Below are 24,728 nucleotides of genomic sequence, written 5' to 3' on the forward strand. Positions count from 1 at the left end.
CTCCAATGCTTCTGAGTACATCCTTCACCCTCACTCCCCACCCAGACAAGGGAACCACCAACATACCAACTCTGTGTCCAAATGTTGCTTTATCTTTCGGCAGGAAAGATCTTCACAGTATCAAAAAGAATTGAAAAAACAAGTAGAACAAAAACAAAAAACCAAACACAAAGAAAGCAGTGTTGGGCCAGCAGTACCATCAGCCCCCAAGCCCAAAGGCCAGCCCAGCCCCTGGGCTCTGAGTGTGGAGGCTGCGTAGCACCAGGAAGCGGTTCTGCGGAGGTCCTGAGGGGCCCCAGCACACACGGCATCTATTCAGCTTTTGGTTGGTCCGGGATGGCAGGGAGGGGGGTCTTGGGCAGGTGGGTGGCGATGTGAAGGAAAAAGGTGTAGACCTTCAGCTGGCGGTCAGGGTCTCAGGACACCCTGAAGAAGCTTGATCTGGCAGGGGCTGAGAAAACAGAAGAGCATGGCCACATGGTGAGCAACGGCCCCCACCCTAGCCTCCCCATGCTGGCTCTGAGTCTCCACAGGTGCCCATGGAGGCAGGAACAGCTGCCTACTATTTTTGTCCCCTGGGCTGAAAACATTGAACAGACTTTCTCGATCACCTCCAGCAGGGGATGAAGGTTAAGTCACAATCGGGGGGACAGAGCCCCGGCCCCAGTGAACATCATCCTAAATCTCAAGGAATGTGGACAACACTCGAGCCCACAACGCTCTGCTGTAGGCTAGAGTGGAATAAGAGCCCAACCTCTGGCATTGCGCTCCTGTTGACAGTGAAGAGGCCACCTATGCACTCAAACTCCTGCCTCAGGCTCCAGGTACATGGCCTGGGCTGGGTCCCGAGTCTGTGCCAGCACTGCTTTCTTACGCACCTGGGGCGCACAATCACGCTATGAGGAGGGTGGAGAAGGTCAGAGGAGAGCATTCACTGGAGGGGAGCATCCCCTGTCTTGAGAAAGAGATCAGCCAAGAGGGAGTGGGAGAAGATTATGGCTGGATGAGGTTTCCTAGATGACAGGGGCATTGGGCTGTGGGAGGAGGTGTGACCCGTTTTCTCTCATGAAGGGCAACAGATGAAGATGCCTGGAGTCCTTGTAGCTCCTGGTTCTTGTGGAGGTGGTGAAGAAAGGCAGGAGGGCAACCCAGCCCTAGCAGAAGCTCCTGGGGGCATGGATGTATCAATCTGGCAAAGGATCAGGATGCCCAGGCCCACAGAGCAGAGGGGATGAGGTGAGTCTGAGGACAGTCCTGACTCTGGGGTAGTACAAAGGTGCCACAGGGAGCCCAGCCCTGAAGGCTGCCCCTGGGAAGCTGAGGTCAGTGTCAAGGGTGGGGGGATCCTGACCCAAAAGGGGACTCGGGGACTCAGCCCAGGGTCCAGGAAGTCTGTTTCCCTGGCACTGGAAAGAGGAGGAAGAGGACAGGTGAGGACATCCTCCTGGGGGGTCCCTGAGCTCGGCCCACTTGCCCCAGCTTCCTGTTGCCTTGAAGGCAGCTGTGTGGTTGCCAGCCAGAAAAGGCCTGACCCCAGGGACGCATCTTAGGGTGAACCATGGCACTGCACAGCCATTAAGCCCCAAGTCCAGGACCAAGGCCTGCCAGCCAGCCATCTCTTTTGCCCTTGGTTCCCAGCCCACCACTGCCTTCTCAGTTTTCAGCCTGGAACATCATCTGATATGTCAATATTTCAGACAAAAGGACCCTTGCAGGTGACTGGGAGAGGAGGCCAGAGCCCAGCTGTGGGCCAGGCTCTTCTTCCAGGAGGCAGTTTCACTATCAATTTCCTCATGGAATCTGTCCTGTTTGGGGAAGAGGGCCCACCTATTCCTCTATGCCTAAATGACCTCCAAGGCCTTGGTTTAGCATGGCTGCCCTGTCCCTGTTCCCTTGGGGCTGGGTCCTTTTCACATGGCTTCAACTGGGAAGCACCTTGGTAGCCTGCATGAAGAAGCCAGGCCAGGCAAATGAGATTCAACCCTCAGGCTGATAATGTCAGGCGTGGGAGCAGCTCTCTGAGGCCCATGGCCTCCTGGACACTTTGGGAGGCAGCTGGTGAGGGAAGTAGAGGCCTGGCAGTGACACCCCAGGAGATGGCAGGGCTGGAAGGGCCGTTCAGGAACACAAGCAGGAGAGCTCTCAGGAGAAGAGATGTGGCCGGCCGAGCACCTAGACCAACTCTCTGTGCCCCAGAGCATGAAATGGCCTAGCAGGGGCACAAAAGGTGGCACAGCATGGGATGAGGGGGTGCATGCAACACTTGAGGGGAGTCTCTATACCTCACTGAGCTGTGCTGGGAGTGGTTTTCTTGAGGCTGAAGTTGGTCCAGTTCACGGCAACTTTCTGACGCGTTTGCTTTGCAGAATCCAAACAGAACCTGTTAGGTTCGGGAGATGCCAGAGAACCACAATCAGAGGTTCCCTCCTCTCCCCACTGGACCCTCTTCTAGACCTGTGTATCATGGTCACTAAAGAAACCAGGTCAGCTCTGCACAACCCCTCTGGCTCCCAGGTGTTGGGGTCTAGCAGTATGGGGCTTCCTGGATGAGATGCCCACAGGCCCAGGGGACAATGTGTAAAGAGAGTGACACTGCCTTAGGATACAGCCTCCCTCCTCACCCTGTATTTTACTCTAGCTATACTGAGATGCCTTCTGTTCCTTCAAGGATGATGTGTTTCTTCTGCCCTCAAACTCTTTTCGTTTTACTTGGCCCACTCATTCCTATTCCTCAGGTTTCAGCCTGGTTACCGCCTTTTTTGGGAGGGCTGCCCTGGCCACCCCACCCTTCAGCTTGGCCATTCCTAGGCCCTAGCCCCATGCCCTTACTCCTCGGCCAGCACTTATCACTGGATTGTATGTTTATGGCTCTCTCTCCCCACCTAGATGGACTGTGTTTGATTTGCCTTTGCCCCCAAAACTCATCCCAGGCAGAGCAGAGGAAGTGCAGGTGAATAAAACTGGAGAAAGCCCTCGTTCTTGGGGCCTGACATGCCTCCTGCTCCCTGTCCCTTGCACCTTCCCAGATGACCTGTCCTGCCAAATCATCCTGGCTACCTGTGTCCCAGCAGATAGGCTGGTGGGAGAGGGCCTGGAGGGGCTGGACAAGCTCTCCCTCCAAGGGCACATGGCTAAGGGTGAGGCCTTTCTGAGAGGCTTGAGTGTGTGTGTGTGGGGGTGGGGGGGGCCCTGGAGTCCACCGTGAGCGGGAGAGCAGGCAGCCTCACACCTACCTCTTGAAATACTCCACCTCCCGGTCAGTCTCATCCATCTCCACCCCATCCATGTCCTTGGGCAGGAACACATCGTCTAGGAAGACACAGCCAGGAGGGCTCAGTGCTCACCGCCAGGCGTCTGGGTCATGCTTTTGGGGCAATGCTGCTCACATGTGAGGACTACCCTCCACCCCATGGCCTGGCTGGGTGGGGGGTCAGCCACTCAGTTCCTGGTGCACTCACCCAAGGAGGAGGCTGACTTCTCCTGCTTGTTGCGGCTCCGGCGGCTGCGGGCCTTGCCCTGTGGCAAGCTCTGTGGCCTTGCTGGGCCTGGGGGCTGCATAGACTCCTGCTCCAGAGGCCGTGCCTTGGCTTCACCTGGCCAGTTTTGCCAGGAGCTGCCCTTCTCCTTGTCAGCTTTGGGGCTGCTAGCCCAGAATGGTCCTGGTTGGGTTCCCTGGCTCCCTTCTCCAGCCTTGGCACAGCTGTCCACTCTGGGAGGCTCTGGGGCCTTGCTTGGCTGCTTGGGGCTGGGGGTCTGGCCCTTGGCACTGGGAGTCTCAAGGCAGGCTGGGGACTGGGGAGCTGGGCTCACCTTGCTCTTCTTGGCCTGACTGCCCTGTCTCTTGCCCTTCCGTGGCTTGCCACCTGAGGCCACAGGCTCAGGCAGCTCCTGCTTGCAACCAGGGACCTCCTTTACACTTAGCTCCTCAGAGCTAGGGTTACCTGGCTTGGGTGTCTTGACCCAGATCACCCGGGACAGGTTGGGCACGGTGTTGAGTCTCCTCACTAGCCCGTTCTCAGGGATGATACCAGGAGGGGGGCCCCTCACCTCTGTCCATGGTGGGTGGAGACTTCTCATTTCTGCCCATGGTGGGGCTGGCTCGCCTGGAGCGTGTAACATATGGTTCTGAGGGGAGCCCAAAGTCAAAGGGGACAGGTCAAGGTTAATGTCAGGCCGTTGCTCTGAGGAGCCATTGAGGTTTGAGGGGGCTAGACTCTGAGGCTCTGGCTCAGCAGCCCCCTCTTTAGTGAAGCCATTGCTGTTCATGCTGAGCTCACACACACTGAAGCTGGCGCGGATGGAGTCCTTGACAGTGTTCTTGATCTCCTGTAGACGGCTGCTCAGAAAGCTGTTGACCCGATCCAGCTCCCGATCGGGCCACTCCAAGAGCCTCTCCCTGGCAGGCCTCAGCTCCCGGCTTCCAGAAACACTACGATTTGCCTGCTTTAGAGCTTCTGCTGCCAACTGGGCCTTCTCCTTTTCCTGCCAATACAAGAGGCAGTTTCCGCAGGGCCTTGGCAGCTGCCAGGCACAATGCGACACCTGACACGTCTGCCTCTGGCCCAGTTTTGCCACTAACTGGCTAGAGGCAGGGCCTGGCAATCCCGGCCTGCTCACCCTGCAGTAATGAGGATGAAATGCAATCAGATAGGTACATGTCCTGGGGATGGAGACAGTTATACCCACAGAGGGTAGGGTTTTTGCATCTTGTTCATCCAGGGCCCCAGTATCAGTTCTAGGGCCTAAAAAGGCTAAGGCAGCTAGGACTCAAAAGGGATAGGATCTGCCTCCCAGGCATAAGCTTAAGCAATTCATTCACTTGCTGAGTCTCAGTGGACTCATCTGCAAAATGGGGACAATAATTCTGGAGCGAAGACCAACGTGGGGGTGCATTAAGGAAGATGGCTGCTACAGAGGCATTCTCTCCAATTCTGCAGGTGGTAGGGGAAAAAAAGCCATGACATCAGGTAGGTCTTTCAAGAAGGAAGATGTGGGGCTGTGAGACTGCCATGGTAGATCAGACTGCTCTGGGTGGCTGGGAATGTGTGTGCCCTCCTGATGCCCCATAAGGGAGGCTATTGGAGAGGGCCAAGTTCCCATAGGAAGGCCACTCGGTGCTTAGTTGGCCTCAGGCAATCAAGGCCATGCCTAAAGCATGCCCAGTGGCATACAAGACACAGCCACATGGGGCCCCCACAGCAAGATGTAAAAGCAGCCCCTTTGCCCAGGTGAGGACCAGGAGGCTGAGGAAGGCTGGACCCTGCCACTCAGCATTGACAGAGTCAGATCTGGAGAATGAAAACAAGTCTGTGGGCTCTGAGTCAGCCCACCCCTCTGCCTAACCTCAAGGCACCAGCAGGTTAAGGAGGCCTTTAGAGGGAGATGGGAGACAGTTGTCAAAAGCCAACAGGAACAAGGTGGTAGTGGTGTGCTAGGGGGCCAGATGATTTCACCATTTCACCTATTTCCAGCTGATTTGGGAATGGAGAGGGAGAAACAGGATGAGTAAAGCGAGAAAAGAGGTCTTGCGACCACCTCAATGTCAACTTAAAGAGGGTGACCCTGTGCCCCAGTGGGCATACATTTATTTATTCTCTCATCTTTTTAAAATACTAGCTCCACAGCTGACTAGGACCACAACTGTGGGACCTTGGACAAATCACTTACTCTCCCTGAAGCTTAAAATCTCCATTTGTAAATTTGGGAGAAAAACTGCCAACCTATATATGTCAGAGGGTCACTATGAGGACACCTGAGTGGGTGTGTGCCCCTTTCCCTGGGCACTAATAAGGCTTTGCCTTGGCAATGTGGTACTCAGGCGAGGAAGAGAAACAGTCTAGAGCAGCTGTGTGCCGTGGAGTTCAATGCTACAGAGCTCTGAGGCCATGGGGATGGACAAAGAACTGGAAGGCCCTTCACTCTGCTCCTCCTCTGCACTAGAACAGCTTTGCTTTTATTTGTTAGGAATTGAGGTTCCATGGAAGATTTCAATTGCAGAAAAGAGTTTTGCTCTCTACAAAAGACTGAAAACTACTGGTGTAGAGGGAGTGACGTGGAATCATATATAATTTGGTAGTGAGAGAAGGAGAAAGCACAGATCCACGCATTTTCTGCTATGTACCATGAGCCTGGTACTTCCCCATGTTGTCTCACTTAATCCTCACAACTGCCCTTGCTGTGTCGTTATCCTCAATTTACAGATGAGGAAACTCGACTTTGGAAAGAATAAGGAACTGGCCCAAGATTACATGCTAATTAAGAGGCAGAGTCAGGAAAGCACACCCAGGGGTGATCTTCAGAAGTTGTGTTTTTCCTTTGACATTCATTCTTTGACTTGTGACTCTATGAGGCACTGGGAATTCAGCCATGAGTGAGACAGTCTCTGCTCACTGACTTGAATCTGCCAGGGGAGACAGACATGAAAACAGGCTGTTTAATTCTGAGTGCCAGTGACAAGAGGTACAGGGAAAAAAGCACAGAGTGCTCTGGGAACGCAGACTGGGCCATCAGGACGTGGTTGCCAGAGAAGGTAGTATCTCCTGAGCACTGAAGGGTGAACAGGATTATCCTGGGAAGTGTGAGACAAGCACTTTCTAGACAAGAGGAAGTAGAAAGGCTGGGAAATGGGAACAGGCGAAATATTTAGGGAATGCAAACATTCAGAGGGACAGCTGGAGCACAGATTTCTTCTGGTTGGGGGGAGTGGGCAGGAAGGCCAGAGGGGCAGACTGAGAGATGAAGCTGGAAAGCTAAGCAGGGGCTGGATCCTCAAGAGCCCTGCAGGACATGCTTGAGCCTGGATTTGACCCTAAGGGCAATGTTCAGCCACTGAAGGCTTTTTAAGCAGTGGCAATAGGGTGTGAGCTCCTTGGGAGGTAGCACAGCCAGGACTCTTGGTTACGGGTGGGGAGAGAGAATGAGACGAGTCATGAAATCAACATCGACAACCACTACTGCTGTTGCAGCAGCTACACTGACGAAGCGTTCACTCTGCCCAACCTTTCTGTGCATCACTCCATTTTATTCTCGCAAAAGCCTTGAATTAGGTTCTATGGTTATTCTCATTTTATAGAGGAAGAAACTGAGGCTTAGAAGTTAAGTGATTTGCCCAAGGTCATACAGCAAGTATGGCAGAGCCAGGTTTCAAACTGGGGTCCAATTCCAAGGCCCGCTGCTCTCCATCACCATGATGTAGTCCTCCCAGGATGGCACCTGGGGTTCTGGTTCAGGCAACTGGGTGGATGGTAGTGCCGTTAACTAGACAGACAACGGAGAAGGAAGAGCGGGCTCTTTGGACAAAGATGACAAGCTCAGTTTGGGATATGCTGAGTTTGGGTACCTGCGGGACATCTGTGAGGAGGTGCCCAGCAGCAGCAGGAGATGTCACCATGAAGCACAGGGAGGAAATAGGTGGACATAATGACCTGGGAGGCAACACTATCTAGATGGCTGTTTCCCAAGGACCTGTCCTCAAGGGGGAGGGCCAGGCAGAGGAAGAGGCACTCACAAAGGAGACAGGACAGAAGGCAGAGAAAAAGTGAGAAATGTGGAGAATGTGGCCTCCCCAGTGCCCTTTCCCCACCCCACTTGGCTGAGTTGGAGGAGCCAAAGAAAACAGTGTTTGAAAAGGAGAACAAACAAAGTGTGAGATGTTGCCTAGTGGAAAAGAAGATGGAACAGGAGAGAATGATTTGGCAACAAAGAACTCATTGGTGGCTCTGTGGAGCGGTGAGCTGACAATTGCAGAGTAAATGCAGATGACGTCTTTCTGTGATGAGGAAAGAGACTGGGGTGGTGTGAGGTTGTATGCTCAAAGGACAGTCTGCTTTCAAAAAAAGAGAGTACTGGGCACAGTGAACTGCTGACGGGAAACAGCCCAGAGAGGCTGGAGCCACACAGCAGGAAGTTGGTGTTAGACTGAGGAGGCAGGAAGGACTGCACAGGCCTTAGGTAGGAAAAGGGCTAACTCTTCCCTCATGACAAGAAGGAAGTCTGCAGGTGGGGTGGTAAGACACTGAAAGAGTGCCTGTCCACTTGGCTTTTAATCCTTGTTGAAACAGTAAGGTTATCCTGCCAAAAAATAAGGTGGGGGTGGGGAGAGCCTGGCAGTTGGAGCAGAATGGAGGTCTGACAAAGGGACTGGGGAGAATGGAAGTGACGAGGAGCCAGAAGACTAGAGAGCAGCAAAGTGGGGGCTCAGGCACACGGGAGACCACTCGGCCTGGGTGCCACAGATAGATTCGATCCAGTGCCTTCCTCAAGGTGTAGAAGGGGAGAGGCAGGCTTGGGTCGAACCCAGGACTGTGGTTCTTCTGAGCGGGTGTAAAGGAAGGGCAACAGGGCAAGGAACTAAGGACTGGTAGGAGAGTGAATGAATGATGGTCAAGGTAAGAGAAGAAGGACAGGTGACAGTTTTCAGTGGATGAAGAGTGGTGGTGGGAGGTTGTAGATGACACAGCCAGGGGTTGGTTTCAAAGCAGCAAGGGTTAGGACATGAAAGAGAGAGAGTCATGGTCCGGAAATTGATGAGGGAGCAGAAAAATACCCAGCTTTACCTGTCTCCCCAGGTGGGTAGTGGGTGGATGGTTCTTGTGGAAGCTGTGTTTTTGGTGAACTGCAGTTAAGTCTGGGAGGTGGAGGAGGGATACCGGGGAGGAGGTTGATGTATAAACAGATAGTGACCATGATCGCTAGTTACAGGACATCAGAACTACCCGCTTCTGTGTTGTATCTTGGCCTCTAGGCTGGGCAGGGCAGACAGTAGCTGTGCAGGAAGTTTCTGAACGAGTGAGTAGAGAATGATAAAAGGCAGACTAGAGAGATGTGCGAGGTGCAGCCGTAGCACAGCGTAAGGTGTTACCTGAGGAAGACTGCAAAGAAGGAAACATATGAATTGGGCTTGGGAGGAGGTTTTCAGAAGGAAAAGGAGGGGGCAGACATGAAGGAGAAAGGATATCCAGGCATAGCGATTTATGAAAAGCACACCAGGCCTGGGAAATGTGAAGTGTGCTTGCTGGGACCTAACTGGGAACCACTGCCTTGGGAGGCCAGGAAAGGCCAAAGAGACCACTGCTGCCCACTGCACACTTCTGGCCAGGCAACGCTGGCTAGGAGACAGAAAAATGCTGACCATTTTCTGAAGGCAGTGGTGGGACCCTTTGGTTTACTACTTCAGGCTGCAGGGAAGGGGTCCTGGTTTGTCCTGTGGTTTGGAAAAAGATGGAGAATCACTGCTGCTTTCCAGAGCACCAGGGCTGTTTGACCACCCAGGACCTGGAGCTAGCTAGTTGTCAAACCCATTCTCTTCGGCTGAGCTCCTGAGTGTGGCACTGTGCAGACAAAGCTGAGGGCAGGCAGGCCAAGAGGTAATGAGGTGGCAGGGGATGAGCCATCAAACTCTGGTGCTCGCCTGGCAGCAGGGCTGCCCAGGAATAGCTCCCCTGGTTCTATCCTCAGCCTTCGGGGAGGAGCTCACTCAGCCCTCAGGCTGGGTCATTCCCATGGCTTCAATTACATCCCCATGCCAGCAACTCCCAGCCCCACACCTCCATCTCCACTTGGACGTCTCATGAGAATCTCCGAGTCACCGTGTCCCAACTGAATTTCCAGTCTTCTGCCAATTCCACCCTTGCTCATTAAAGGTATGCCATCCTGACAGTCACCCTAGCAAACACCTGGGAGATAATCCCTGACTCCGTCATCTCCTTGTCCTGCAATCAGATCACCTGCCTCCTCTGAAAAACCCATCTCTCTTGCTCCAGGCCCACTATCAATCATCTCTCCCCTGGTCTTGGTTCTCGAGCCTGGACTATCACCCCTCCAGGCTACCTTCCATACTGCCACACGGTCATCTTGGGATGCAGATCTGGCAAGTGCATTCTGTGATTAAAGCCCTCCAGCGACCCCCCCACCCCGCCCCCACAGCTGTAGGATCAAGTCAAAGCCCTTAAGCAGGGCCCACGAGGCCCTTCCCTCACCTCCACTCTCTCTCCTGCCTCTCTTGGGTTTGAGCTCTGGCTTCACAAAGGTGCTGTGGATGTGCTATTGCCGCTGCCAGGAGGGCCCTCCTGATGAATCTGTACTCACTCCCCACGACTCAGCTCCCAAGGCAGCCTCGTGGTACAGCCATTTCCAGCATGCCCAGGCAGGACGGGGGGCTTCCCTCATCCCAGCACTTGTCACACACTAACGTGCTTGTCCAGTTTTGTGTCAGTCTCTCCACTGGACTGAGTTTCTCCAGGGTGAGAACTTAACTGCATCATATTTTAGCTCCCAGTATTTGCAGAAGTGTTTGCGGAATGAATACCTGACTGAGGCAAATCCTGGGCTTTGAGGAATCCAGCAAGCCGCTTCTGACGCTATGACTTGTTTTTCCTCCAATCACTGGCCCCCAGGCTCCCTCACCCTGATGCCTCCCAAACTTATTCAGACCTTCCCAGAGCAGAGAGCCGCCAGCACCATTCATGCCCCAAAAGTCCTGGGGGTTGGGGCGAGGGATTCCTCGGGGAGAAGAGGTGGTAGAGCTGGGCTCCCGCCACACCCACCTTCTTTTTCAGTTTGTGCCGGGCCCGCTTGGCGGCCCTGGCGCTGTTGGGGACTTTGGGCTCCGTGCTGTTGATGAATTCCAGCAGCTCATCCACATCTCGGTGGTCCACGGCGGGCTCCCCAGGGATCCCGCCCAGGGCGCCCCCCTTCATGGGCAGCTCCTCTTTCCGCCTGGTCAGCCTTGAGCGGAGCTTCTCTCGGATCTCGGTATAATTCCGACTCGTCGGGGCAGCGGGTGGCTGGGGGAGGGGGAGGTGCTGACGTTACACCCTGGGCCTGGGAAGCCCGTAGCACTCCCACCCGCTGGCACCAAACATGTGGTGAGAAGCGAGACAACTGTTCTTTCTACCACAGCCACTAAGACCAAATGGCTTCACCCTCAGCCAGGCCCGGAGCCAAGGCACTGGTGGGTGGAGGGAGTGAGAGGTACGCAGCAGTGTTGGGAGCACACTGACTTGGGAGCCAGGAAAGCAGGTTTGAGCCCAGGCTTTGTCACTCAGAAGCTGTATGACCTTGGGCAGGTTCACTGAGTCTTTGTGAGCCTCAAGTTTGTCATCTCTAAAATGAGGATAACAACCGCTAGCTCAAAGGTGACCAGCAATGTAATTACTTTCATTTCTTCTGTCCTCAACTGCTCTCCCTTAGCCAGCAGCCCTTTCCTCTTCACCTTATGAGACTTCTGAACTGCTTTCTCCCCGTCCAGAGACAGCATGTACTCTGCTCTGAGCCTCCTCCCTGGCACCATCTGTGTTCACTACCTGTCCCTCGGCTGGCTCTCACACTGGGGACTGAGAGCCTTTGCTTCCACTCTGCCTTCATCGTGCACGAGCCTTCACTTCTCTGTGATTACACACGTATACATACTCATCAGAATCATAGCTTTCCTCTGCCACCTCCTTTCTTTTTGCCTAAGGAAAAAAAGTGAATCTTAAGAGAAACCATGAGAAGAGCAAAAGCAGCAAAATGTTAAGAAATCTCTACCTCACCAATGTGCTGTGAGGATCAAGCGAGTGGACGCTGGTGTGAGGACTCACAGGGTCCAAGCGCAATTATTAGCCCCATGAGCAAGGGGGCCTCGGGGAGAGCAGGGTGCTCCTCTGGCTCCCCTTGGCTGGCCACAAGCCCGCTCTGGCCTGGGCAGGGCTCACTCACCGCATTGTGGCCGAAGAACTCACAGTAGCAGCAGTCACAGAACTTCCCATCTCTCTGGTGGGTGGAGGATGAGGTGCAGGAGCTACGCTCTGAGCTGCTGTCCTCTTCCTCGCCCAGCCCCTCGTCTGCCTCGCAGGGCTGGGGCAGCTGGCAGGTCAGGCCACTATGGGTAAACTTGTGCCCCTTGCACCCAGGGTCCCTGCTGATGGGGGAGAAAGACAGGCCCAAAGGTGAGGAAGGGCAGGGCAGGAGCAGGCCACGAGGAGCCCAGGCAGCATCCCCACCATCACCTTCATCTGCCTCATCCCACAAAGGCCAAGGCAGTCAGACTAAATCAGAGCCTCACAAGAACAGGGCAAACACTCTCACTGTCCCTCAGGGCCCAGCTCAATGGCGTTATTCTGGAAAGGCTCCCTGTGCCTCCCCTGCCCACGCCTACCATGTGAGCCTCCTGGACTCTGAGGACGCCAGGTGTACTTCTATCCTACTATCATGCTTTATAGCGATGGTCTGTTTACCCACCTGTCTTTCAGACCAGAGTGTGTATTCCTCAAGAATAGGGACTATGCCACTTCTATTTTTGGGTCCCAGTGTGTAGCATAACAACCTTGTACACAGTAGGTGCTCAGTAAATACGTGTCTGAACAGATTAGTGGACTGATGGCTCCCTGGAACATCCAAAGGAGGTCAATGTCCTTTTACTAAGGTCCTTTTTTCCCTATTTTGTTTGTTTTTGGCCATGCCACGCAGCTTGTGGGATCTTAGTTCCCTGACCAGGGACTGAACCTGGGACCCTGGCAGTGGAAGTGCCGAGTCCTAACCACTGGACCACCAGGGAATTCCCTCTAAGGTCCTTATGATTGAGTCTGAATCACTGGACAGAGCTGCCTTAGCCATGGGGCCTTGAAGTTAAGAAAGCAAATGTGCCTTGTGGGCCACAGACTCTAAGAGCTACTACTTGCGCCAGATACTGTATACAGCATATTATTTCTAATAATATTTCTAATATTTCCCCAAATCCTGCAAAATAGGTGCTGCCATCCCCACATTGCAGTGGAGGAGGCCAAGGCTCAGAGTGCTTCACTGCTTTGCCCAAGGATCAGCTAGGACTCAGTCTGTGTACACAGCTCACGCTCTCTCACTGCACTGCTTTGCCTCTGGATTTCTGGAAGCATCCTGTAATATAGACTATTTTCCCAGGGTAAGGAAGAGACAGGCCTGCAAGGTCCCAGAATTGGAGCCAGAAGAGTCAGAGCCCTGGGTTGGCTATCAGCAGTAGGAGTGCCCCAGGGCTAGGGCCAAGGGAGGCAGGAGGAAGGGTGGGGCAAGGAGCAGGGGTGGGTCAACACTCCTACTCAGCCTTGAAGCGGTTACAGAAGACAGACCACCGCCCTTCTGCTTCCCATAAGAATATGGGAGTAAAATCTCTGAGCAGGGAGTGAAACAGGAGGGAAGGGGGCAGGGCGAAGCCTTTGAAAGAATGACACAGCCCAAGGACATGGCATAAACTGATTAGAATCAAATGGGTCCAAGATGGCACACAAGTCAACTTCCACTAGACCTTGAGCCTCTGTATATGCTTACTGTAACACATCAGCAAGCTAAATGACACACCAACAGGCACCATAACAGTTCCAAGATGGACCAAAAGGATCAAAAAGTGGGCTGTGGCCCAATTCCTGGAAATTCCGCCCCTTCCCAAAAGAGCTGGAACACTCCTCCCACTCATTAGCCTATGAAATTACCCACCCCTATAAAAACTGACAACCCCCATACCCTGGTGCCTTTCTTACCTTCTGAGATGGGAGAAGGTGAGGGAGGTTCCATGGGGAAGGAATCATTATCAAGGTGCTTAGAGGACTTCCCTGGCGGTCCTGTGCTTAAGATCCTGTGCTTAAGACCCCGAGCTTCCACTACAGGCGGCATGGGTTCTGGGTTCGATCCCTGGTCAGGGAACTAAGATCCCACATGCCGCCAGGCGTGGCCAAAAATCACACACATGTGACTTACAATATAAAAAGATAAATCTATCTTCTCCAAAAAATTGTATCTTTCATTATATTAATATAAACTTTCTCAGTACTTAAGAGTTACTTCTAGGAATCTATCTTAAGAAAAGAACTCCTGACTCAAACAGATTTGTGTGCAAGGATGCTTATTACAGCCTAGTCTATAAACAGTTAAAAACTAGAAATGCCTAAATATCCAGGAATAGGGGAATGATAAACTATGCTAGAGCTGTACAATAAGACATTATGTGGCCACTGAAAAGTTTTCTGAAGAATTTTAACTGAGGAAATGATCATGGTATAATGTTAAAAAATAACTACACAAAAATATATAGAATGTGGACCTCGTTTTGTTATTTATATATATTATTTATATATAGAAACATCACAGGACTTCCTTAGTGGTCCAGTAGCTAAGACTCAGCACTCCCAACGCAGGGGGCCTGGGTTCGATCCCTGGTCAGGGAACTAGATCCCACATGCCACAACTAAGAGTTCGCATGCCGCAACTAAAGACCCTGCATGCCGCAGCTAAAGATCTCGCATGCTGCAATTAAGACCCAGTGAAGCCAAATAAATAAATATTTAAAAAAAAAAAAAAAAAAAAGAACATCAAGAAGAAAATGTACTGGAGTGTTAAAGTTTAGGTTGCCAGGAATTATTTTCTTCTTTTATATATTTTAAATTTTTATACATTTCTAAATTTTTCCAAGTTTTTAAATAATAAACACATATTTCTTTTATAATTGAATTATGGAAAAAACATAAACACAGTCTACCCTTTAATTTCTATCCCAAAGGTACCCTTTGCAAAGTTTCCCAAAACTCTTAAGTTCAAGCTGTCAGGGAGTTTGCTCTTTGCGCCACTCACTTACCTGTGAGTGCTAGTGAGCTGCTGAGAGCTGGGTGGTGGGAGGAGGGGCCCGCTGCAGTGCCCGCTGCAATGCCCACTACAGGGGTGGCTGCAACCCGAGAATGGTGGAGGCATCTTCAGGAGCGGCATGCTAGTGGAGGGAAGGTGGGGGCTCTGACATGGCCCTGGGGTGTGGGGGGCAGCAGCCACGGCAATAGGGCATTCTGAAACCTGGGCAGGGAAAGGTGCTGCCGGGGTGGTGGGCAGCAGGTGCGGGTGGGGTGGTGAGCCAAAGGATCCAGGGTGAGATGGGATCAGCAGCGCTGGTTGGGGGTGGTGGCCGGTGGGGCTGTTAGGTGGAGCAGTGAGGTCTGAGTGCCGGTGGTGCTCCGAGATGGGGAAAACCTCACCTGTGGGCGGATGGGGGAAAGAGGTGTCAGTGGGAGCCCAGATCTTGGGAAGGAAGCCCAACGGCTCATTGCTGCAGCATCCTGCTTACTGCGACCAGAGGGAACATGCCTGGGCACAGCCTTTCAGCATGCTGGACTTGTGAGCTTTCGGAAAAGCCCAGCAGTACCTTGGGCTGAAGAGATTTCTCTTCAGGCAGCAGCTGGACAGGCTGAAGCCCAGGCCTGAGAGAGAAGGCACCAGGAATGCCAGCCCCATGCAAGGCCACAACACCTCTGCTGGCATAAACAGGGGATACATCTTCTGTCTCTCAGTGCCTCTTTAGGACCTGCCTGTCAACAGGCATTCCTCAGGCCCAGGGCAGGATCTACAGAAGCCAGTGGAGCAGCAAGTTGAGGCTCTGCCTCTGGGCCACGTGGACTGAGGCAGCCAGGGTATGCCAGACTCCCGGCTGGCCCCAGATTTCAGAGGACAAGTGGGAAAAGGCTTTGATGACTCTCTCTGGCTTATGCACCAAAATAACTGGAATTACGCATTACTCAACTCACAATTCTGGGGGCAGCACCCCTTTGAAGAATTCAGGTCCTCCATTTAGAAGCAGACAGTAATACATATTTACACAGTACATCAAAAACCCAAGATTTTTTCTTTGGGTCACTAAGCGTTATCTCAGGGTCTAAAAAAGGCTTACACAGCTGCAAAACTGGCTAATAATCAAGGCAGCTCACACTGCCAATCTCTTGTGGATGGAAGTGCAGTGCTTTTATAAAAGCACCCATCCCCTAGATGGAGAAAAGGAGGCACCCAGGCCCTCTGTGCTGCTGCAGGAGTCAGGTGATCTGATTCCTAATTCCCTAAAGGCCCTTCCAGACTTCACTTTCTGTCCAGCCAGTGCTTACCAGGTCCCCTCTTGGATCCAATGGGAACAGCTATCAGAGCCAGTCCTGGGGAAAGGATTCCCACCAAGACAGTCAAGGGCTAGATTCCCTGCTTGGCTTCCACCAGAACAGCTCCACTTTTACTTATTGGGTTGGCCAAAAGAATTTGTTTAGGTTTTTCCACAAGATGTTATGGAAAAACCCAAACGAACTCTTCGGCCAGCTCAATATTTTAATAACCGATCTTCTGATTTGTTTGAACAAAGCGGTTAGGAAAACAGAGCTCTCTCCACTTACGGGGCCTGGCTGTCTTCCGAGCTTGGAGACTCACCAGGGATGGAAGGAGGACTCCCGAGCGAGCTGCCTGGCACGGCCCCACTGGAGTGCGGGGAGTTCCAGAGGCCCGAGAGCTTATGTGCTGACAGGAACGAGCTGGGATCCCAGTCCCCTGAGTTCCCATGGCAGGAGGAGGACGAGGATGAGGACGATGAAGAGGAGGACGAAGAGGAATGAGAGTCACCCCCACAAGACTGCGATTTGCAGGATGTGTGTGACAAGGAGATCTGGGGAAGGGGGAAGAAAAAGGTTCATGGTAAAAGAGGAAACATCAGAGCTAACCCTCTGCTGCCTCAGCTTCCCCAGGGACACCTCCTCCTCCAGGCCCCCATGCCATGGCCAAAGCACAATTCCCACAACTAAAGGTGCAAGGGCAAATGCGGGCCAGGCCTTTGCCAAGAGGGGCTGTGGTGCTCCCAGTGAAGTATGTGGATATGATGAGAGAGATTCTGGTAATGGCAGAGACTGCCTGTCAACTGTGGGCCTTTGGGGAGTCCTGAGAGCTGGCAAGGAGAGGAACAGTCTTTAAATTAGGAGTCCCGAAGCTGAACTGATTCTGGGTAAAAGAGAGGGGCTGGAGGGAATAAGAAACGAGAAGTCCGACCTCTGTGATTCAGGAGATGGCACTTAGACAGCTCCTAGGCATCTTGGAAGCCTTCTAATGGAGGCACATTGCAGACCCTCAAACTGACCTTTGCCCTCCATATCATATTGGTTGGCTTTTGAGCTGCCAGAGAGCTGAAGGCAGCACAGTCACAGGGAAGGGTCAGGATCTCAATCTACCAGTACATCTGAGCCGGCCCTCACACTGTGAACTGTCCTCAGGGGCTGGTGGGCTGCCTGAAACCTCTCTTTTCTTCCCCCAAATGTGAACCCAAGCTGCTAATGCTGTGTGGATGCAGCCCAGCAGCCTCTTGGCACCTGGGCGTAGGTGCTGCCTGAGGAGAGCCACCTGAGAGGACAAGGCAGCAACGGCTCAGCAGCCTGACTTCTTTGGGCAGGCAGCGCTCCTGCATTCAGGGACCCCTTCTCAGCGGTTACCTACCGCCACTGCATGTTCTCGACCTGTCTGCCTTTCATCTTCCTCCATGCTCTTTCGGCAACTCTGGCAGACCCATAGAGGCATCTCGCCTAGGAGATTCTTGACGAGCTTTGGCATGAAGTCAGGGGGCAGCTTCTCACCCTGCAACACCAGTCCATTTTGGGAAGGGCCTTCTTCCCAGCCTTTGCGTTCCCGGTGACACAGCAGGCAGCAAGTCTGCACAGACTGGCTGGAGGTGGGGGGAACCTGTCCAACAGACAGAAACAGGGTTTCCCAGAAGGGGAAGGGCTCTGCTTAGAAATAATATTAACAATACTAATGACGTCACTTATTACGTGCCAGGCACTGGGTTAGGCACTTTATTTACCTAATTTTAGTCCTTGTAACAGCTCTGCAAACTAGGTGTTACCATTCTTCTCTTTTTTTTAAAAGAAGAAACAGATTTCAAGAAGTTAAATAAGTTGCCCAAGGTTATAGAGTTAGTGAGTGAACTAGGATTTGAACCCTAGTGAGGGTGACTCCAAAGCTCATGCTCAAATGCCCTAATGCCCCGATGTCCCCAAATCTTGAACGTTAATGAGAAGATGGCCCTTCCTTCTCTGGCATGTCTGGGAGACGCCACAATCCTTGGGTGTCTGTGAAGTCTATAGACCAATCCCCACCTGAAAGAAAAAATGTTAACGCAGTTTGGGGGAACATGTAGGTTTCCTGAAGAGCTGCACACTTCCATTAGGATCAGAGCAGCATTTTGGAGGAGCCAGTCAAAGAGTATCAACTCAGCTGAAAACTGAGTTGGAGGGTAAGGCAAACCCTGGTGCTTCTGAGAGGCAGTAAGGTATGGTGAAAAAACCCTGGGCTTTGGGGGTCAGACTGACACGCATTCTAATCCTTCCCTGACCACAAATTAGCTGGGTGACCTTGAGCAAGTTATTGAACTTCCTGAGCTCTGATTTCCTACCTACCTTGCAGAGTTGTTGTGAGGGTTGGTGCCTAGATAGGGAAAGTGCCTAGCCCTGTGCGTGCTGATAGCATGGTCCCAGTACACAGTAATTATTATTTGGATTTTTTTTTTCCCTTCTAGGACAAACTTCACCCAGAAATATAAGTCTATAGGTTTTCTGTCACATTGAGGGGTACTGACTGGGAGACTGATTGTGTCTAATGACCCCAATTAATGGCTTTCCTATATCCTGCAACTTTGTACTATAGTCCCTTCTCACTCTGACAGTCATGTCACTTTCTTCAGCCAACGGGATGTTAGCAAACATGCTGCCAGCATAAGCTTGAAAAGTGTGTATGCATTTCTACTTGCCTCCTTGCATGGCTGGTCTTGCTCGCTCTCGCACCCCTGCCATGCCATGTAAGCATGACCAGGCTAGCTGCTGAAGGGATGTGAGAGACATGTGGGGAAAACTGAGTCTTCCCAGCTGACTGGCCAGCAGATCAGATACACGAGTGAGCACAGCTGAGATCAGCCAAGTAGGCCCCGATCAGCAGAAACACCCAGTCAACCCAGAGACTCATGACAAATAATAAATAGTATTGTTTTAAGCCACTAAGTTTTGGGGTGGTTTGTTACACGCAGTAGTTAACTGATATACCTTCCAAACTTACCCACCACTAGGTAACAGGTATTTGCAGAAGCCTAAGCAAAGGCATTAATAAGGGTATCATTTTCATCCTACCAATAAAATAAATGGCATCATCTTTTTCGAATAAAATCACCTTCTCACAATAAGTTGGCATCAGGGTATCCTTAAATCTGTAATGTTACAATTACACTGACCTGGGTCCCTGGTTTCTAGAAAAAGAAAGGAATCAAACAGCAGTACCAGGAGCATACTGAAACATTTACGGAAGTACAAGGACCTTGGAAAAGAGTACCAGAGAGAGAGAGAAAGAAAGGAATCTTACATATGGAACTCATGTGAGATGCTGCCTAAACAGTCTGTGCCAAGGGGACATTTCAGTGAGCAAGTCAGCTGCTTAATGGCAGCTGCGAAAGAATGTAGGTTTCTAGAACCCATTGCTGATGAGTATCTCATGGAAAGGGTGGAAGGCTGATGGAGAAGGATGGTGTTCAGATAAGTTACGGCAAGGGAAGCCTTTCTGAGATGTGTACCCAGGAAACTTTCCATAGCTACAAAATGCCACAGTAACTCCAGAAGGAGGAGGTGAAGTCAATGCCCAAGTCCCTTTCCCTGTGAGAAAAGTGACCGTATTTTTAAGGCAAACACCAGGATGTGTAATTTTACTACAATGGAGTTTCATTTCATTTCAGTGTTAGGTTCTATAGTTATTACATAAGATGAAAATCTTGTATGAGTAAAATTATTCTTGAAATTTTTTATATAGCCTGTAAATACAGTATATATGGTTTTGTAGGTACAACCAAGAATTCAAATGTATAATGTAAATGACAAGGTGTAATAAGTGATTTTTTGTTTTCTTTTAAAAGTGAAAACAGAATTCTTATAAGTTAAATATGTAATCAATGTGACTGTACTTAGTGCCAGAGTACTTGTGGGAGGTGCTGGGGTGTAGTAGAAACAACACTCGCTTTGGCATTAATCCTGGGCCTCCATCACTTACCAGCTGTATAATGCTGGGCAAGTTCTACTTATTCTACGTCTCTCCAACTATAAAATGGGATTAAGTCCTGACTTGCAGAGTTGGCTGTGAGCATTGTGATAAAGCACCTAGTGCCAGGCATATATGTTGCTCAACATATGGCACTAATTATGAACATGATGGGGGCAACGGGAAACAGTATTTAAAATCAGGATTACGATTGAAAATATAGAATATACAGTCACTGTATTTTAAGAGAAAGCAAGAGTCTCTCACATGCAATGAACTGAAGGTGATTTTTAGGCATCTTAATCTGTCCTCACTCCATGAAGTCATTCCTTAAGTCCCCCAAATACTTCCTGTACTCTCCTATGTCATGCCTTTGCTAAAGGGGATCCTCTGCCTAAAACCCCCTTCCTCCCCACATTTACCAATAAGTAGAAGGGCAAGGCTTAAATAAGGCCCAGCTTAGGTCCAATCTCACCCAAGCTTTCCTAGAGATTCCCTCTTATAATTCACCTCTCCTTCCCATATCCCCACAGCACATTGTGCCTTTGTTACAACATCTGTGCCTTCCACTTAACTTATTTATCTGTCCCTTCTACTAGACTGTGCTCTTAGAAGGCAAGTACCAGATCTGATTCTTGTCTGTATCCCTCACAGTACAGCACAGGGCACAGGCTCAGCTGGGCACATAGTGGCTAAATCAGATTTGTTAAGTGTCCCCATGGCAATACAGCTGGCAGGCAGTTTGGTGAGACATTGCTTGAAATTACTGTTTCCCACAGAAAAAGGCCATCTCCCCACCCTGGACCTCCACCCAAATGGTTCCAATCTCAAGTGTGGAAGAGTGGAAGATTGCATTCCTTGGGGATTACAATGAGATTCCACATTCATGGAAATAACATGACTTTCCCTAGAGCCAAAATGGTACACATGATAAATAAGAATAGCCATCAATGGAAGTGAATTTACAGGGCAGGCTGTCTTTCTAGTTAAAGGAAGAAACACAGGGCCTGGAAAGCTAATTAAGTACAATCTGAAGCAGGCATATACCACCTACATTGCATAAGGTTGCCCAGAGGATTAAGTGACATTAGAGATGCAAAGCACTTAGCTCAAGGGATCCATTCAGGAGGTATTCAATCTATTATCTAGGCCCCTTGGCTGGTCTGTTCTTAATAAGTCTACACTGGAAACTAGCTTATCCACTGTCTTGAGTTTGGTATACTAGATTCTTTCTTTCTAGGCCCAGGTAGTTCTGGGGGCCACCCTCAAAGCTGTCTTAACTCTAATCTTTGGTGCCTGCCCCTGGGTAAAACTCCCAGTGGAGCCTGGGGACTTTTCCCTCTGACATTTTCATCTCTACTTTAATTGCCAGAGGGTTGTGGGAATTCCAATCCCTGGAGATATTATATACAGTTAATACTACCAGATTTTTCAAATTTTTGCTTTGGCAGAGAAAAGCTCTTGGTTCACAGTTCCCTTTGACTGCAATCTCCTGCCATTTTCCAAATTCCTGGCAATCATGACTTCTTATCCCCTGTAGTCAATTCAGGCTTTCAACTAGCTGTTCTCAAGCTGTACTTTTTAGCACCTGGCACAGGATTCCCACATGAATAACATAATCAATAAATGTTTATCGAATGAATGAAAATTCCAACCATGTTTCTTCATCACAAAGGCTGATGGAACTGATTCTTAAATCCAGCAACCCTGGGCAACAGCTACTTATTCCTTCTTACCTCAGTTTAAATTCAGAGCCTCTCCAGATTCCGGTCTAGCCTTAGGTAAAACATGGAGGAGAGAAAGGGAAGGTTCTAGTGGTTCTCTAGATTTGGGATCTGCTCAGAAAAGCTCCAAGATAATTCTGCTTCATTCTCTGAGCAAACCCCAAATCTCTGGACAGTGTGGGGTTACTCACACAGGGGATCGGTGTTGTAGCACGCACATCCCCAGAGCAGTCAATGAGCCAGGGGAACCCTAGACTGTGGCCACTCCCAGCCCAGGAGGCTGACATGTGCAGCCATTAAAACCAGTACCTGCTCCCTCACCTGACCAGGCCCAAGACTTTTCTGTCTTTGTCTGAGAAGCATTATGCTAAGACATTCTAGTTTTTCCTGTGAAAAAAGAGATAAAATCAAAGAAAGGGGAAGCCAATTTTTTCATGGAACACCATTTTTACTTCAAAGAATGACTGACTGACAAACTACGGTTATTCAAACTTGGGTTATTGGCAGACATTTTCTCAAAAAATGACCAAAACGAGCCTGTCACTTCAAGGAAAACAACTCTGTATTTATGGTCAATGATAAAATTCAAGTTTTAGGAGAAAATTAGAATTTTGGAAAAGTTGTATCTACAACAATGAGCTAGACAGCTTCCCAATACTTAAGGACTTTATGATGACATTGATGGTGATATTAACAAATGTTATCTTTTGATATTATAAAATGAAACAGGAAAACATTTGGAAGATATACGTAACTCTGTGAACCTACTTTCCAAATGATCAAAGCATAATGTTACAGAATCATGCACTGGTATAAAGTCCACTCAAAGTGTTAGGTGAACCAACAGATTTTAATGTAAATGAGTATAAAGACTTTACTGATATTGTCTCAGATTCCATACTGCAAAGAAGAATACAAACAATCATCTGGAAAGGCTATCAAAATACTTTTCTCTTTCCAACTACGTATCTGTGTGAGGTTGGATTTTTTTTTTAAATACTTCAATCAAAATAATGTATTGCAACAGATTGAATACAGAAGCATATATGAGAATCTAACTTCTTTCTATTAAGGCAGACATAAATTTGCAAAAGTGAAAACAAGACCATTTTTCTCACTAATTTTTTTGGAAAATTGTTATTTTTTATTTAAAGTTGTTATTTAGGTTAATGTGATAGGTTTAATATTGTTATTCTGCAATGAATTAGTAACTAAATATTTTTAAACTTTCTCAGCTTTAATACTTAATTTGGTAAATATCAATAGTTTAACCAACAAAAGCTCTTTCAGGTCCTCAAAATTTTTTAGGAATGTAAAAGGGTCCCAAGACCAAACACTTTGAGAACTGCTGATGTAAAGCATCTAACAGTGCCTGTCACCCAGTGGGTGCACTATAAGCAATAGTGATTATTAACAACCATATAGCAGTTCATGGCATATCTGGATAGCTTTCTGGGGGCATGAGTAAATTTTGCACTTCAGACTTTCTGGCCACAACTTGGGAATTATGTGTCACTAGGCCAGATGGCTGTCAAGGACTGCTCTTGAAGCTGGATCTAATTTCCAGAACCAAACCTGCTCTCATTCCTTTCATGGATTCTTTTTACTCCCAAGAGTTTGTGTATGTTTGAGAGGATTCCCCCAGGACACATGCTGTATCTAGCCAGCAGCCTTGCAACAGTTTCCAAATTCTATTCTGAAGTGGCCCAGTAGAGCACTCTACTCTCAAGTCACCCAACTCCAAAAGCCTCCTTGTCACTGAGGCAGGCAGAGGACAACAGTTAAAATTCCCTTCCAAAAGCAGAGAAAATGATTAATCCCCAGCCTAGAAAAACTTATCAGCTCAGTCATTACCACTCACTCTTCCATTCACCCATTCATTCCCTCATTCAACAGACATTCTCAGGGCCCCTACCTGGTGCCAACCATTGTGCTAGGTGCTGGGAACCATAGAGTTCCTGCCTTAAGAACACATGCATAAACCAGGCAGGTTCATGCACGGGGCTGTCAGTGCTCCCAGACTCCCAGGATGCCTCATATTCATTTTGGAGAATCAGGCAGGAACACATATTAAAATAACATACAATTATAATTAATAAACAAAATAATACATAAATTAAAAACTGATTAGGACACTGGGCTTCTCTACTTAATATAAGCTTATTATGTGCCTTCTCACATACCTATCCAGTTTGAGGATCTCTTTCCTTTACCTCCTCTTTCCTACCTTGGTCTCTCTTTGATCTCTAGGCTCCTTTCCGGTGGAGCTCGCTACCATGGCACCCTTTGGCCCCTGGCATTTATAACTCGGCCCCAGCTGACCTCTCCATACTCCATTTCCACGCTTAACACCTGAGAGCCATAGGTTCTACTCATACTGTTCCTCAGATACACCTTGCCCCTTCAAACCCCAGCACTTCAGCTTTACTCCTCAGGAAATTCCTACTTATCCCCTAAAATCTTGGTCAAAGGTCGTTGAAGCTTTTGCTGGACCAGGCTGAGTAGAATTATTTCCGTATAGCACCTATCACATTGTGCCACAGACATATCCTCTGCCTACTCCAAATCCTGGTAGAATGGGAGCTCTTTGGGGGCAGGGAGTAGACTGCAGCCATTTAAGTGTGTCCAGGAACTAGGCTTGGCTTGGGCCCGGCACATAGTAGGCATTCATTGAATAAATGAACGAATCCTTAAAGCCCATCTGGCTCATGTCTCAGCTGCTCTACACAAAGGATAGAAACTAAAACACAGCCAAACAGCCCCTTTCCCGACATACCATGTTGAAAACACATGGCTGCGTCACTCCAGGCCACTAATGGGAGGGCATCAGTGCTAAGAATCTCAGACCATTCTACTGCTGGCCATCAGAGGTGTAGTTAATTCTTAGGGAGCTGATACAACCTCAGTGCCCTGGAGCTTTCACCCAAACTCCCACTCAGGCTGTTGGCTCAGGTCCTTCCAGGAGGTAAGACAGTAGTTTCACAACATAAAGCCACTTTGTGGAGAATTCTCTTTGGTTGTACAAGCTGAGTCAAGGATAGCGCAGTGAGTCTTTCTGACCCCAGGGGCCCTCTACCCACCAAGGCTAGTTCATCTGTCAAACCTGCCTCCTGGGTGCAATCAGCAACAGGAAGGCCTAAGCTGCTTCTTATTTACCTGGAACCTTGGGCAAACCTTATTACCGACTACTCTGTAATGGCA

At 49.8% G+C, this 24,728-nt stretch overlaps 1 protein-coding gene across 11 annotated transcripts in view; it reads right to left on the reverse strand.

The window, feature by feature from the left end:
* Positions 1 to 70: 70 nt before the first annotated feature.
* FAM193B (family with sequence similarity 193 member B) overlaps positions 71 to 24,728 on the reverse strand; it is a 31,452-nt gene continuing 6,794 nt past the window's right edge. For 5 of the 11 annotated variants that reach the window (XM_036845584.1, XM_036845590.1, XM_036845591.1 and 2 more), the window contains 9 exons: positions 17,227 to 17,469; positions 16,177 to 16,408; positions 14,582 to 14,969; positions 11,698 to 11,899; positions 10,545 to 10,784; positions 3,459 to 4,482; positions 3,234 to 3,309; positions 2,283 to 2,380; positions 71 to 451 (listed from right to left, as the gene is read on the reverse strand). In XM_036845584.1, the coding sequence (XP_036701479.1) occupies positions 2,284 to 2,380; positions 3,234 to 3,309; positions 3,459 to 4,482; positions 10,545 to 10,784; positions 11,698 to 11,899; positions 14,582 to 14,969; positions 16,177 to 16,408; positions 17,227 to 17,469 (2,502 nt within the window). In that variant the 3' untranslated portion in view covers positions 71 to 451; position 2,283. Of the gene's footprint in view, positions 452 to 2,282; positions 2,381 to 3,233; positions 3,310 to 3,458; positions 4,483 to 10,544; positions 10,785 to 11,697; positions 11,900 to 14,581; positions 14,970 to 16,176; positions 16,409 to 17,226; positions 17,470 to 24,728 lie in introns of those variants that run through there. The other 6 variants (XM_036845585.1, XM_036845589.1, XM_036845587.1 and 3 more) reach the window with 6 other exon arrangements.

The sequence above is a fragment of the Balaenoptera musculus genome, chromosome 3, assembly GCF_009873245.2.
Source record: "Balaenoptera musculus isolate JJ_BM4_2016_0621 chromosome 3, mBalMus1.pri.v3, whole genome shotgun sequence".
Lineage (NCBI taxonomy): Eukaryota > Metazoa > Chordata > Mammalia > Artiodactyla > Balaenopteridae > Balaenoptera > Balaenoptera musculus.